General features: G+C 37.5%; 1 protein-coding gene across 2 annotated transcripts in view; it reads right to left on the reverse strand.

Moving 5' to 3' along the window:
• The window catches only part of CDYL2 (chromodomain Y like 2), a 62,168-nt gene that overhangs the window by 14,025 nt on the left and 31,341 nt on the right, over nt 1–16,802 (reverse strand). Inside the window, exons 1-3 of one of the 2 annotated variants that reach the window (XM_054840776.1) lie at nt 15,559–15,696; nt 14,739–15,333; nt 5,751–5,968 (exon numbers count right to left, since the gene is read on the reverse strand). In XM_054840776.1, coding sequence (XP_054696751.1) covers nt 5,751–5,968; nt 14,739–15,333; nt 15,559–15,666 — 921 coding nt within the window. In that variant the 5' untranslated portion in view covers nt 15,667–15,696. Of the gene's footprint in view, nt 1–5,750; nt 5,969–14,738; nt 15,334–15,558; nt 15,697–16,802 lie in introns of those variants that run through there. The other variant, XM_054840777.1, reaches the window with a different exon arrangement.

The following is a 16,802-nucleotide window of genomic DNA, read 5'->3' on the forward strand; positions in this document are numbered from 1 at the left end:
ATGTATATTTGCATAAAAATGACTGTTACTGTCTGCTGAGACTGGGACATGAGAAAGCAGGTGGTGAACTTTTAGCTGCTTCACTTTTACAAGTGCACTTCAGACCGCCTGTAATACTGAGTATGTGACAGTGGGTGGAAGTGAAGTAATTAAAAGCAGCAGAATTTGAAAGTGTATTTGAAATTCTTGTGCAGGTACAAAAATGTCATCAGCGATTTTACAAGTACTGTTTATTCTCAGCGGCTGTCTCAGCCCTCAGTTCATAAAAACATAGCAAAACCACACATTTTGTGCAGGGGAAGCAAAGGGAAAAAAAAACCCTAAAACTTCTGTTCAAAGTTAAAAAAGAAACTTTAGAAGGTGGTAGATGTTAGAATAAAAAGATACTTATTTTGATTTTCCCAGTTCCATGTGAATGTAAGATTGTCCCCTTAGTTTATTTAAAATGTTCTCAAAATCTGCTCTTTCTTAGGGAAGATGTAGAAATAATATCAGAGAATACCAGTCAAACATTTTTATATACAATGAGGAATGTTGCTTTAAATATAATGCCATGATAGGATACTCCATTCAGCAAGTTTCTTTCTGGGTCCCCTTCCTCCAGTGGTATTTGCCTATGTACCATCTCTTTGATGTTACCACTGCTATCCTTCAAACACATCATTACCACTACAAACCTGTCTCTTTTTTTATCTTACCCCTCAGTGATTTGGATGGCTAAAACCATCTAAAAGTATACCAAACCTCTGAGCAGAGGTTATACTACTTGTAGGAAAAAACGATATTCTGCTATCACTGTTTTTCCAATGTTTTGGAGAGGGTGATATTAAGAGTTTGGTTTTAGGAACTGATTTCTCGGATATGGTTGAAAATGGGAAGGCTTTGGCAGTATTTTGGACAGTATTTCTGAGCAGGAGTGGAAATTTAGTTCCACTGCTCCACTAGTTTCTAGCAAAAGAAACAGTACCAGAAACCAGGAAACTATAATGTATCGGTGTTTTTAGTCTCCAGAAAGTAATTTTACAAAAAAAATATCTGTAGGTTTGTCATTAACTTTATCATCTAAATGTGCTCAGATGCTCATTGGAATTCACCAATGCCAGCAAAGTCAATGCTCACTCCCTTCTTCTATGCCATGATTCCTTTGCTGGTGCACTCCAGAATTCACCTGGCCACCTTGTCACTCAGGCTAGTGACAGCCAGTCTACTGTTGCTTCCAAATGCCTGGGCATCGTGGCTCTTCTCATTGACGACTTGGGTATGGGTATGTCTCTCCAGATGTTTGTATGATTATAGGAAAGCTACTAACAATGAAATAAAGATAAAATGATGGTTTGTCTGTAGGGTTACAGAACTGTCTATTAAACTGCAGGACTGTACAGTAAGTGTAATTTTAGTTCAGAACTGCTGTCTGGTTTTAAGTACAAATTTCCATTTACTGTAGTAGTGGATTCGGTTTGCCAATATAGAGATACTGTGTCTCTTTAGCTACATTTCTTTGTCAGATTCCATATTCTTTTTCTCTCTTCCATGGTCCTTAAACCTTCCCTCATTTTGGTGTAACTATGACATTTGTCCAATTAAATTTTACCTTCTCTAGTGGACCAGTAGGGCTCCATAGCAATATTCTCCCATTCCATGTTTTTTTAATTACTTTTTTTTATGGTCTTTTAGTTAATTTTTGAGCTGTGGAAAATATTTTTACTTGCATTTGACTAAAATTTCTGAGGAAGTATTTATAGTATGGGCCAGTTCTTTTGCTCATGAAAATCTATCAAATTATAAATTTAGACCAGGCCTAATGCTTCATTTACTGTTTTATTGAAACCAAATATATAGTAAAATTATCTCTTTCTCAAAGTTGCTTATTTTTTTTAATCCTGTCAAGAAAATAAGTTGGTTAGTTCTTTAATAGGACACCTTATATTGCAAAATAAACGTGAAATATTTAAAAACTTCATTACACTTCTAAGAACTTATTTTAATTCATTTTACTGGATGTAGGAAATTTTAAAAGGCATTTGGTGTCCTTTGCTTTCAATATTGCTTACATTCTGGGGAAATCAGGAAGCTGGGAATTTATCACTGTAATTATACAAAGTGTCTCAAACAGAAGTCTCTTGTTCATATAAACAGAAATACTAGTTTAAAAGGTTAACTTCTCTGAACCACTAAGGATTCACTGTTGATATTCTTAAAGGTAAATATTCTGAAAATATTACAGTAAACCACAGTTTTAAAGCCATTCAGTTGTTCTTAGAACCTCTTCCACAATCGTACCTTTTTACATAAATACACTTTTTGTTACTAACTCTTTGTGCAAACAGATTCTGAGTCCCTTCTGTTTGATAAATAAAGGACTTCTTAGGAACCTATAAGTCTGGCTTCAGGTAGAGGTACTGGCCAGAAAAACAATTTGTCTTTGTATGAGAGCAAAAATTACAGATAACAGTAAACTGGTACCTGCCTTTTTTTTTTTTTAAGTCAGGAAAAGTTATAATAAGGAAAAGTGAAGGGAAACCAGTACTCCAAAATGCACCTGGTAGAACTTCAAACCTTGTAATTCTCATGGCTAGAAATTTGAAACCTGATTCTTTTGTATGAGAAGTGTATTTGAGGTAGTTATATCAGTCCTCAATGAAAACATTAGCTGTTTAGGGTATGCTTTGCTTTTAATTCAGGGGACTATTAATTCCTAGCTCTATTAATAGTGTAAAATAAATCAGTGGATGAATCAATTTAATCTTCAGTTTGAAACAGAATTTGGATCCTTGAAATGTGCTGAGTTAAAACAGCAACATCATCTTTGGAGAAAGAATTTCAGAAGCAGCAAAAGACTCGTGAGAGAAAATGCCCTAATGGAATTTATAATGATGAAATATTTTACGTATCTATTTTCAAAATGGATTTTAAAAGTAGCAATCCTAAGCCACTAAAATAAAAACAAGCTGTGCTGTTTCATGACACTGGCTTGGAAGTTTTACAAGGTTCTTGTAAAACATAAGAAAGAATTTCTATAGTGCCCTGAACATTTTGTAGAAAAAACTCAATTACTAGAGTGGCGCTGAGCCAACTTCAATCAGTGCAAATGCTGCTGGAAGGAGCATCGGCACATTTCATGCTAAAATCACCTCCACAAACCCACAGGTGTGACGTGGATACCAAAAACATAGGCTGAAGATTCAGGTAGACTTCTCTAAGCTTTTCTTTTTCTTTTTTTTTTTTTTTTGGTATAAATAAGTTCTTCATTATTTTAATTAAATTGGCATAAATAGCAGAGGCCAATGGTTGAACAAAACTATTAAATTTCATCTGAAGATTAAGATAAAGCACAAAGGGAAGCAAGGTTGTTTAGGGGTGAGACTGATTTTGTAGAAGCTTAATTTTATGACGACTGTGGGCAATGCACACCTTTTCTTTTTTTCCTAACATAGATGGCCTAGAATAACCAGAGCACTATTTTAACCACACCATGTAGACCTGCTCTGAGTAAATTAATCATTTACTATTTGGCAAACATAATTTACCGAATGTCTAATAAAGCTTGAAGTTAGCATTTCTTTTGACAAAATGAAACACACTTTCTTCATTTTGTAGGAATTTTGTGTTTGTACTTTCTATTTACTGGTGATAAAAGAGGTCAAAACTGAAAATGTTGTAAACGTCCCTAAAATACTCTGTCAGTTTGTCTCACCTATGGCTACGGGTGACAAACTGCAGGGACAAGGCATTCAACATATTCCTCCTCTCCGCTCCTTGGATTTTTGCAGTAATTGCCAGCAAGGATGTGGAATTGCCAATATTGGAGGTGCTGGATTTTGTGGTGTGAATGATCATGGGCTGCAGCCTGGACTGAGGCCAAAGAAGTCGTTTCATGTTTGCCAGCAAGCAGCCTTCAGAGGGCAAGGCTTTCAATTGCTCTCCGCCTGGATGAGTTTTAAACAGACAATCTCAATGTGGAGAACTCATTACCTTGATTAATTCCTGACCATCCAGATCCTGGTCAGTAATGTAGTTTTCTAAAATGTATTTCCTGGTTTTCAAGTGAGCTTCAATAAAGGTTCTAGAAATAGTCTATGCCGGTGATGCAAGAAGAGGACTATTATATGCTTATCATTTATTCTTCCACAGAGGTGGGCTCCCGGCAGATGATTGAAAATTTTCAAAGAATGAAATGAATTGGTTTGGCAGACCTGAAGAGCCTGAATTAATTTAATGGTTAGAGCATTTGAACCCTGCTGATGTGGAACAGCACAGCCAACAACGTAAAGGTATGTCTGCTCAGCCTGAACATAGTAAGTCCTTGATTTCATACTTTTTCAGGCCCTTGAGCTCTTCGTTTAAATTACCTGCAGTGTCAATTAGTGGTAATTAATACACGGATGGAATGATGGATTTGATGCAATCTAATGCGTCTTAAGGAATTAGTATGAAAAGCAGGTGTTTGGTGTTCTGTGTTAATTACCAAGACAGTCCTTTTAAATATTATATAGTTTAAAAACTCAGAGTGATAAATGTATGTACCAACAGTTTTAACTATTTAGTCTCATTCTGTGTATTAATGTCTATGTGTAGGTGTGCATTTGGGCAGGGGAGTCAAATTTAGGGCCCATCATACCTGCCAGTGGTTTTATCTGAAGCTCATTATAAATAATTAATTTCAAACTTATTCAGTTTCTTATTGAATACAAAAATTCCTCAAAGCTACAATCTACTTTTCCCTCAAATGGTGCTCAAACTGGTATTTGGTATACTCGTATCTTGAAGTGACTCTAAGACAGAGCTGCACTGGCATGTCTGGAGGCAGCAGAGGTAGAGATCTGCCACACCACGGGCAGCTTGAGGAGGAACTCTGCCTGCAGAATGCTCACACAGGCAAAACTGGTGCAGGGAGGCAGCTCCTGTAGTTTCCTCTCTGATCTATGGTAACTCCTTTCCATCAGGCCACTACTGCCCACGTGGAACAGGGCTCAGGCATGTTCTCTGCTCTCCAGGACATACATCCTGATGCAGGCCTTTATTGACACTCCTTTTGTCCTGACATGGGAAAGGTATACCAGGGCATCGTCACCCACTATGCTGGGATCGCAGGGAATGGAAGGAAAAGCTTCTCAGCCCTTCCAGTGACCAATATATGAACTGGAGTACTACAATCTACAAATCCAAGTCTGACTCTAAATGTTTGAAATAAGGGAAATAATTAATATCATTTACATGTTGTATGACTTTATGCAATTCAGCTGAGAATAGAGGCCCTAACTGGTTAACATTTCATACACAGGGACTCATAAAGTGATTTAGAGAAGAAGCAGTTAGGGATCAAGATAATCTTTTAGAATTACTGTCTCAGGATATAGCCTGAAATTCCTCCGTATGCAACAACTGGAGCACTATTTAAATTAATACAATGAGACAGACCAGATTCCTCCTAAGGATAGTAAATATCAGTAACTTCAACATGTGAGCAACTGCTTCTTACAACCCCATGCTGGAAATACTGATTCTGCCATTCCTTTCTTTACTTCTCATTTTTGGTTTCAGACATGTAAATCAAAAAATATTTTCCATTGCATTCTTTTTTTATAGGAATCCCAAGCATGAAAAAGTTAGATATATCTGAACTCCATATTTCTTTTTTTTAAGATAATCAATTAGGATAAAAATACATAAAATCCACTTCAAGTGCAGTTTTTCCAAGATAACCCACACATTAGAATGGCTTTCTTTGGCTTTTATGGCTACATGCTTACCTCTGGGGTCAGTGCATTGTTATCTGAAGTCTGACTCGACAGCAAAATATGTGTGAAACCATCTTCTTTCCGGACTACAATGTCCCTGAATCTGCAGTTACTTTCATTTTGACGTACGCTGTATCTTAGTCTCTTATCGAAGACATAATCTTTCTCCCCATCTAGTTTCCTTTTCACAGTGCTGTGTAGATTCAAGCTTCCATTGGCCAGAGAAGAACCTTTCAGATGGAAAGAATCAAAGCATAATTATGTCTATAGCTTCAAAGAAATGGAGCGATACTTTCTATTAGCTTAAACAGAGCTCTGTATTTACAATAGCCTCTATGTGATAAATCTGATAAATCAAAAATATGCCTGGCTGGTCAAATGTGGCCTCAAGCCATTCTTACTATTCTGTATTCCAGCATGCAGTACTTGTTGTTCTCTGATCAGACAACCTCTAGATCCAAGAACTATGTAGCATGTAGGGCTGGTACTCTTAAAGGGATTCAGTTCTGCTTCGAAGATGAAAGCAATTGTATCATAGTCTTTCATATGAATTTGGGGTGATCCCTGAATTCACAGGAAAATTCTACTTCAGCTTTGGAAGAACTTGACATGACAGGTTTAGTCTAAATCTCATCTTTCAAAGTTATGTTTACTTCCTGTTATGGTGACCAAAAAGTCATTATCAGTTTCAAACGACAACCTGAATACACACTTGTTGCACATCTCTATGTGACAGTAAGTTAAGGAAGTTCTTACTAAGCTGACACAACCAGCATTCTCTTCCGTGAATCCTTCTGGTTAGCATTAGAAGTAACCATTAGCCATCCTCTTTGCTCTCATCCCAAGCTTCTGCTCATTGCATTTTACAGTAACAAATTACTAATAATTACTGCCTTTTGACTAATATTAATATATGCTTTGACTGATATTAATATTGGAATTTGTACATGGCTGATGCCATTTTGGAGGCTATCCAGCAGTAGGGAAAAAAGGAATTATGACAAGAAAGATATAGTTCCTCCTTAAAAACAAATGAGAGTAATAATACGTCAGTTTTAAAAGGCAGATTAATCTGACTTACACTGTGTATGAACGGTATACTATTACTTTGATTATGTTTACCGTTCCTGTGTAATAGGCAATATATTATGATTGGTAACAATGCTGAGTTGCAATGTTGAAAATATCTTTACAAGATTTTTTTGCAAGATTCCTTTTCTAATTACAGATGTTTCACACTATTGCCATTAAAAGTAAAGCAGAGACAGGTTGTTGAGGAAGGGAGATTAAAGTTACCCTGTTCATTAAAATAGTTTCCAAATCTGTTTTTTGTTTAAATAGACATGAGTCCACACTACGCCATATTTTAGAAAGGCCAAGAAAGAGCTGAATGAAAACACCTTTGTTTGTTCTGTTCTTTACTCCTGCCAAAGCTGACCTGTTCCAGCTTCTGGTATCAAATAGCCAGGAATCTTTAAAGGGCAGGTGACATGAATATTAGGACATAGATTTAAATTGTATAGTTTAAATGACCACTATCCAATTAAAAATGCTCTGTTGGAACAGAATTGAATTTTGGATTAGCTATGTTTCAATTTGATGTTTATGTAGGTAATTGAACTGTCTGATACCTCTCAGTTGGCAATGGCCAGTGGAATTGTTCACAGCGTATGAAATGCCTGTACACACACTGCAGTTATGGTATGTGATGTTAAAATATGTTGAGAGTGCTCAATAGTGTTTAACTGGTGCATCATTTGGCCTCACCATGTGATGTGTGCATGTGAGTACACACGTATCTATGCACAGAAATGCATGTTTGTTAAAAAGTCTGCTATTTCAGTTGATCATAAAACTTTCTCATCATTAAATTAAGAGATACCATCTAAAGCATCACCTATATTATATTGACTAGAGGATTTAACTGGTGCAATGCAAACATTTACAAATTACATTAGATCACCAATTTGAAAATAAATCCTTTGAAGCCAGCAGAATTTAAAATTTGTTTTCTTGACAAGAATTCTCTACAAGTGTAGAAACCACCATGTGCTTGAATTTTAAAAATTATGAATAATTTCTTATGGCATGTTTCTTTTTTCTTAAAGTTTTGCTACTGCATATATTTTGATGTGTATTCTTACAAACAAAAATCAACTTGTGAAATTAGTAATGGAAAACTAATCACATTGGGAATAATATACTGAAATAAATTAATTATTTGACTGAGGCAGACTTTTAAATATTGCATTTTTATCTATTCAATCCTTACTATATTGCTTGACCCAGCAATAAGCTGTTAAGATGTGAAGAGTTAAATCTCCCAAAAAATCATAAAGAACTTACAAAATCAGAGGCACAAATGACCATTGAATGGAAGATGCATCAGACTAACCGTACTGATTGTCTACCTAGTGTTGAAGACTATGCCACATATATTTTAAATACGGATGGTAAGAGAATGGTAGAAGATTAATTCACAGAGATAATCCAGATCAACAAGAAGCCTCATGCTAATAATTTTATTTTAATTTTTTGTTGTATTCTTTTTTGAGTAATGCATTCAGTTTGTAAATTATATATATGTGATGTAAGAAACTATAGATCTTATAAAAATATTTTAACTGTCTGCATGCCAGCTGACAGAAATTTAACCAGAGGAAAGAAAGACCTAACTTAAATATGAGAGAAACATAAATGGAAAGCTGTCATTTCCAAGAATGGATGATTAACAGAACAACTAGTGAGTAACTTGTTGTTTCAGTGTATACTGTGCATCCCCGTAATCTTGTTTAATCTGATAAACTGGAGAAAATTATTGGCAAAATCCAAAGACAAGACTCAAGTGAAACCAGGCCAATTTAGCATGTCTGTTGCATGGATGTGATGGAGCTACTGAAGGTTTGCTCTGGAGCCACTAAGGCATCCGGATTGTCTCTGTGTGAGGCTTAATAGTTAGCACCTGCTCAATGCACACAAAGGTAATGGCACCTTAAAATGTCAAGATGAAAAATGACCGTGACAAAGGAAAAAAGAGGCATTCTCAAAGCAATCTATACTGCATGTGAAACAAATTAAAGATGTCACATATTAACTAAGGAAGCTTTAGGTACCTCTAAATGTGGTAGTAGTGAGTATTTCATGCTCAGTCTAAGTACAAAAAGAAACCAGAACAGGATAAAATATTCCTTCCTTTAGTGGGAGTTTAATCCAATTATTACCTTGTTTTTAATCAGCAGTAGAACGTGTCGAATACCTAAAACCTGATATTTAGAAGAAGTTTCAATATTTTTTAAGGGAACTTAAGATATTCCCAGACCACTGGTGTATCTAGTAATCCTCCAAGAATGGCAGTAAAGGATGCTATTTAAGGAGAAAATGCAAGCTTGGCCACTTTCTGCAGTCCTTTCCCCTAGTATCACCCCTAAGTGTTGTATAGAAATATGAGAGGATTCATCCTTCCTGTTTCCTTCAGTATTTGCTCGTGGACCTTTTAATGGATTTCTGTAATCCCCTTTTGAGCCTGTTGATGATGTCTGTCTCCACAGCCTCCTGTGGTATGAGTTGGAGAAGTTGTGTAGCCACTACACAGAGAAGAATTTTGTTTCATCTGTGCTTTTATCTGATGTTCTACCAGTTGCAGTGAGTGGTCCCTAGTTCTGCTATTGAGGGATTTAGTGAACAACAGTTTGGCATTTTCTTTATCTGAGGCCTTGATGATTTTGTAAACTTTGATCATATTCCCCTTCAGCCTCCCCTTCTCCTAACTGAAGCCTCTTCTATTCTTGTAATCCTCTTCATCGTTTTAGTTGCCTGTCCCTGTATCTTCTCTAGTACTCCACTACTGTCAAAGGGAACAACATGTAACGGTGTTACTGCCGCTGCTGTTGGTACTAGAAAGTGCCTAAAGTTTCCAGATTGAGCCTGAGAGTGGGCTTCCATTATACCAGGCATTGAAGAAAACGCATTAGAAATTTATAGTCTAAAAAGATGAGGCAGACAAAGAGTAGGAGAGGAAAGAGAAGAAAGATCACAATGAGCCTCAGATCACTCAACGCTTTAGAGAACTGAGTTCTCCCCATTTCCTTCCACTGCTTCCACCCACTAGAAGAGGACGCCTCAAGCTACTGTTATTTTCAGATATATGTTTTCTTAGAGTTTCATCCCAGTCAGTTTAATGGAGCAGTCTCTGTGCCATCACCCTAGGTAGTGATCCTGGTGCTGGTACTAGTGTGCAGGTAGGCAGTGATACTGTGAACTGACCTGATGAACTGTTCTGGCTGGAAACTCACCCTGCAAAACTGTGGTTAATTTTCAAACAGATCAGGTTCACCTTGTAGCCTCAAGAGTGCTAAACCAGAATTGGTGCAGGAGAAGGGATGGGAATAACGATCAGGATATCACGGGAAGGAGGGCTGGACTTTCCTTTTGTTAGCAGCATGCATTTATGCTGAATGAAAAGGATCATGGAGCTAGGGCTTTAATTTTTCTAGGTGAAATAAACCATGCTCCCTCACTCTCCCTGGTGACAAACAGCTTGGCATTCCTCAGTCTTCCTAACAGCCTTTCTCTTTCTCCTTTCTGTCTTTCTTGTGGGTCATGGTTAATGCTGTACATACTTAAAAGCAGTGTTCTGTTGATAATTTACTAATAATTTCAGACTTCTCCAGCTACGGGAGCATCTGTAAGATATCTAAAAGCAATGAGTTTTTATCCAAACTGGGAAAGCAAGCATATTTGGTTGTCTTTTACTACCAGTATTGCTCCAGAATAAATAAAACAGAACAAGCTAAAAAAACCAAGAGGAAGCAGTGACTAAAAGTTCATAGAGAGTATTTAAATTAAGGGAACCATGAGACTACAAAGATTTTCGTAATGGAGAAAAACAGTGGTTAGTGATACATGACAAGCAAAAATTCTTCAGCAGATGGTACAGAAATAGAGTGATGTAGAAAAGGAAAAGAAAAAATTAAAAGGGGATGTTTTTTGATGCTGTCAAGAAACTTGACAAAACAATCACTCTCAATTACAGTATCTGGAGAGAAACAGAAATGTGGTAACAGAAGACAACAAATATCACGAGAAACAACAGTACTGTTAGCTCCTGGGAGCATCAGTGGATGTTATCCTGCAGACTTTTTCAATATTTTCCAATTTGCAGACCCTTAAATAACTTTCAGTAAAGATGACTCTACTCTCCTTATGACAGGATGTGTAGAATGTTTGGGTAAGAAAGGTCTGTCCCAAGTTCAGCAAGGTTCCAGGCCTACACTAGGGTGCATATATGATTTTGTGCATACATCTGTAGCTATACAGTCATCTCTCTGGGGTAAATAGTGTACTGGTGAGAGTTTTATCTATAGGTTGAGCAGGAAACACTTGTACCCAAGTGGATGTATACACAAAACCAAAGACGGACTGGTGGAAGTCCATTCAAGGAGTCATCAAAAACTAGTTTTCAAATAGCTATTATTTCTTTCAACAGAACTGGCATACCACAGATAAACAAAATAGCTATTTTTTGATTGGTTATAGTTTATAAATTACTAATTATATTGCTTGGTTCAATATACTGGTAGTTAAGCATTATTATAATATGAAAGAATACTGGTTCAAGTTGATGGGCTTTGGACACCTTCAACCATAGGCCAACACTGGTAGCAGAGCTGGGCCTACAGCTGGGTTTTCAAATTGTGGGGAATTTTTGAGTTTGCCAATTCTAGGCTTCATCTCAAGACCAACTTAAAATTTCTATATACATTTTCTGTGCACTCTTACACTTAGCTGTAAAATGAGTCTGACATTCATTTGGGCTTCATATAGGCAATCTCAAAACTGACACAGATGTCTGCTTCATCCGATTCTGCATGGGGCTGCCCGGGAGGCACAGCTTCTGGGAGCCAAACCCAGGTCCTCCAGGCTCCCTCTTTGTTCTCCATATAGTGCCTGGGAGCCCTGCGAGCGTTGGTGGGGCATGCCGGACTTTCAACTGCCAGACTCTGTGGCAGACTGCCTGAAACCTCTGGCATAGCTGGCTGCCTCAAAGCTAAACGTGGGAGTCCTGCCAAGCAGACTGCCACATTGCTCCTGGTCTCAAGGGACAAAGCCTTGAGACCTTGGCTCAGATTTGGAGAAAGTTTTGAAACCCAAGATGTTTGGAACAAAACTTCTGTTATTCAACAAATTGGCATTTTTCTCTGAAACTTTATTCATTTGTAATTTGTAAAATTTCAGACCAGTTTTAGTGGACACCTATCCTGTTTAAAATGAGTTTGTGATACTAACGGGACATGTGGCAGAGTCTCACTGGCATCTTCTGTGCTATTTCCCTGTGAGTGAATACTGAGGGAATTCAGTAAATTGCTGGACTTGTTGAAGAGTAGTGCAAGCTTCTTCCACTTGACATTTCAAATGATGCAAAATGCTGTATCAGAAAATGTGACTTCTCTCAAGCTTGTAGGGCAATGTTAGAAAAAAAGCCAGTATTTTTATTTTGACCCTTTTTCACCAGTTTCTGTCTGCTCTTACTTTGGTAGTCTCATCTCTTCTCTTTGTAGTTTTCTCCACTATGCATGTGCTGGGTATCACAAAGCAAGACTGGAGGGATTTCTGACCTTGGGAGTGCTGCTGAGTATGGGTTTTTCAGACAAGGACCAGGTAGAGATTTAAAGATCTCTTGCTTTTGCCTATAGGGAGGTCAGAATGCAAAGGAGAAAGGAGAGCAAAGTACAGAATAGATTTGGAGAATGCAAAAACCATCATAAAGAAATGTTTTAAAGGAGCTGCATACATCAGCTGTTAGGCCAGGAGCCCTCTGTACATGGCAGAAGACCTGGATGCTTAGGCAAAGCAGCTTTCTACTGAAATAGAGCTCTCTTACAGGGATTATTCAAACAGGGGGTGGTGGATGCCATTTATTAGCTCCTGTGGGGACAAATGGAAGGCTCATTTGACCTTGCAGTTCTTTGTAGCCCTTCAGTTCTTCATTAAAAGAAAAAAAAACACCAACAACAAAACCAAACTCTAAAATATGGGAATTACTGCATTTTAAAGATGCATTTTGTATCAGAACTTCCCCAATGAATAACATAAACCAAATGATTAAAAAAAACTTCATTACGATCAGTAAGAAAGCAAAGAAAAATAACTTTATATACATCTGGAATTTGATATGCAAGTCTTTATAAAGAAGCAGCCTGCACTCTCAATTCTAAGTGTCATTGACATCATCAGGGCTACTTATGCATTTAAAGCTGACCATATATTTTGCTCGTTGGGAGTCTTTAATGAGATATTGGATGCCTGGGTTGAAAGATCCCAGCAGCTATAGGATGTAACAAGTAAGACTAGGCAAGGTCAGTTCCACTTCCCAAATCAAGCAGCATTTGCTACGTTGCCAGTAGGGTGGAAAATGGAAAGTGGGGTGATATAATTTAGGTTGACTTTCGAAAAGTTTTTGGCAGGGCAATTCACAAGAAGCTGTTAAGGAAATGAGTGCTATCATGGGCTACAGAAAGCGGCTAATAAAAATAAATAATTGGAACAAATGGTTACTTTTCATCATGTCAAATGATTAGTAGTTGGCTGCCCCAAGGACCTGCAGAAGGATTTGTTTATTTAATGTACGTATTAATGAACTGGGACGAGAAGTATGAGAGGAAAATTTGAAAGGAATACAAAATAAGTAGAGTAAAAATTAGGAAAGATTTTGAAGAGCTTCACTGAGTCATAAGAAAAAGGTGAACTGGCAACAGTAAAGCAGATTAAATGCATAATGAAAAGAATCATACATATAGCTGTGTTTTAAATTAACTGTAACCAGTAAGGAAAAAAAAATACTAAGAGCAACTCTGTATCACTCAATGAAAACCTTTATGCAGTGTGTAACAGCAGAAAAAATAATTCTCAAAAGGTTGTATCGCCACTATATCAGTAAGCAGTAGGAAATCATTTGGAACAACTCCTGCTGGTTTTAAAAGGTATTAAAAAACCCACCCCACACACCAAAGGCACAAGAGGATACTGAAAACTACCAGGAATCTGGAAAGACTTCCATGTGGTAGGAAGGATTAAAAGGCTGAGGCTGCCTACAGTCTGACAGGACGTCTTCCTCTTTATCCTTTCATGTAAGGACAAGAGCTTATTTAATGAAAGCAAAGGTCAAAAAAAACCCAAACAAGCCCCCAAACCCAAAAACTTGATCAAATAAAATGTGCATCTCATTGTTAGCTCCTGGACATTACTGCCACAAAGCATCATCGTGGCTTTAAGTTCGGTAGGATTAAAAAAAAAAATTGGACACATACATACTTAGTTGCATTAAACTGAATAGTATTTTACAGAGAACATAAACTTCTATGCTTTGAGAACTCAGTTGCTAACTATGGGGATTAGAAAGAAATTTCTCCTGTTTCTTCTTGTTCGCTTCAAGGCAGTTTGTACCTTCCCATAAAGTATGTCTTGCGACTTCTGAGGTACCCAGACAAGGACCTGGCAGTGCTGAGTACTCCTGAATACAACTGGCATCAATACTGAGGAACTCAAATGTTACTCAGACATACCAGGATACTTTAGCAGGAGTGGTATTAATTCTGTTTCTAAAATAATCCTGATTTTTCTAGGCCATTGGGTCTGTGCACACAGAGAACTGAGAAGTGATTTGTTATTTGGTGATACACAAACTCAAAGTTGCAGTACTATACACACCTCCGCTGTCATTCCTACCCCATGCCTTGCCATCATTTCCCCACAAACACTTTATACTGCAAAGGCATGTAACAAAGCCCACACTGCGTCATGGTACTCCATGGGAAATGGAAGGAGAGAAGCCAAACGATAAGAAAATCATATAATATATGGGGAAAGACCGTGAAACTTATGTGCTCCTCACCATATCACTTGTGTAGCATGACAATGATTTTTCCACGAGCGGACTCTCTGCTTGCAGTTGCTGCAATTAACCCCCCCATCCCCAAGACTGTAGATGTTTAAATCACATACCAATTCCATTCACAACAGGTGAATCGTTATTAACTTCCAATACACTGGGCAAATTTTGTTCTCCTTCATGATCGTTTAAATCCATGTTTTGCTGTTGTGAGCCATTCCCAAAATGTCTAGAATCTTTCTCATGACTGCCATCTCCATTCTGCAGACCATTATGTGGCTTTTTCAGTGGCATGATCTGTAAACCGCTGGGAGTAGTTCGGTAAGTCACAGTTTTAGCAGCCCTGTCATTAGCAGATGCTGGCTTTGCTGCGTATCCTCGTTTCTGTTTTTGAAGAGATGGATTAATTCTCTTCCTTTTGTGTGTTGACCCTTTAGACTTCCCAGATTCAGAAGGTCTATGTGATATTTTCTCAACAGATGACCCTCGGCTTTCCCGTAAAAATTTTGGAGCACTGGCCTGTTTCCCATGTCTTGATCGCTTTTCTCTAGTAACATGTAGTCCATTGAACTCATCAATAAATTCCTCACAATGTAGTAGATGATGTTCAGGTTCCCAGGTGTCTTCATTGCTTCCGTAGCCTTTCCACCTGATGAGATATTCCCATTTGCCCTTCTTGTTCTTCCTTTTGTCTACAATCCTCTCTACCTAAAAGAAAAACCAAAAATATCATATTAGAAAGAAAAATAGTTTGGTCATGAAAACAATGTTCTTCATTCACAGCTATGAAGGCCTTCCTGACACTGTAAAGACACCTCAGTATTCATGAAATTCTCCTAAAATATAGTGCCTAACATATGAACTGACTCTGACACTGAAAGCCTACCCAGGCTAGCCAAAATGTAGCAACCTATTTTATAGCTTTAAATGTACCTCAGTTGCATAGGATGCAGTCCAACACTGTGTTCCCATTGGATCCTGTGTAGACCATGCTGACTGGTGATGAGAACCTACTTGGGGTGTGTATAAACTGCTTGACATGACGTTGAGGAGTCAGTGTTATGTGTCTGTTCAACAAAGAATTCCCGTGAACAGACCTGGCAGTACAGGAGAGGAACACAGTAGCCCCAGCAGTATTTTGACAGCAAACCTATTTCCCCTTCTGGAAACATTAAGAAGAGACATAAACACCTGATCAGATCTGGGAACCTGCAGTAGCCACAATGTGAAGAACTGATCATTGCCCTGAATCCACATGTGCATTGTATCCCTATAAACATCCGTATACTTCTTCATGTCTTCAAACTATCTTGAACACAGAACTGATTATAATAAATTACAGTATTTTACACCAAAGAGTATTTGCAGTAGTGTACATCCACTTTGCTACTTCCAACTTATAAAAATTTGTATTTTTTTATGAATGCAATATTTGAGTAAATACACAAAATTTGTGAGTGCACCAATTAAAGAAAAAAAAAAGCAAATGAAAGGCATAAAGGCAGGACTCTTATGCAGAAGTAATGAATTTAATGAACCTATGCTAGAGAATGACAATTTAAGGAATGTTTCTGCACCAAGGCATAAGAGACTACATTGGGACTGCAAGCTGAATGTGAATTAACAGTATCATGCTGTTGTCGAAAATGGACTGTACAACCGAAGAGATCTTTGTGCTATCTCAGCGCTGGCAAGATCTCAGCTAGAGGGAGAGTGCATATGAAAACCCAAGCACAATCAGTGGACAGCAAGTCACCAGTTTAAATTGCATCAAGTGAAATTTAGATCAAGTCATTAAGAAGAATGTAGGAAGAATTAAGCATTAGAATAGGTAACGTGGGAACGGTATGGAAGGTTTTTAGAAGAAATAGTTTTTGTTAGACAAACATCTGCCATGAAAAATCACTGCTGGAAAATCAGATTATGATGAGAAAACGTTTTGAAGTCTCTCCTAAGTTTTATTTTCTGATTCTTTAATCTTTTAATTTTTTTAAAATGTGGCTTATGAGGGATAAAGATGCCACTAATGAAAAAAACAACATTATTGTTAACCGGAAGCACTATTGTTAATGTAGAAAAATAAATAAGTGGCTAGCTAATATAATAGTTCACATTGCTCTTCAAAGAAAAATCATCTCATGTGAGGAACTACAGTGGAGTCTGTATGGAGAATTTAA

This window comes from Grus americana, chromosome 13 (assembly GCF_028858705.1).
Source record: "Grus americana isolate bGruAme1 chromosome 13, bGruAme1.mat, whole genome shotgun sequence".
NCBI lineage: Eukaryota > Metazoa > Chordata > Aves > Gruiformes > Gruidae > Grus > Grus americana.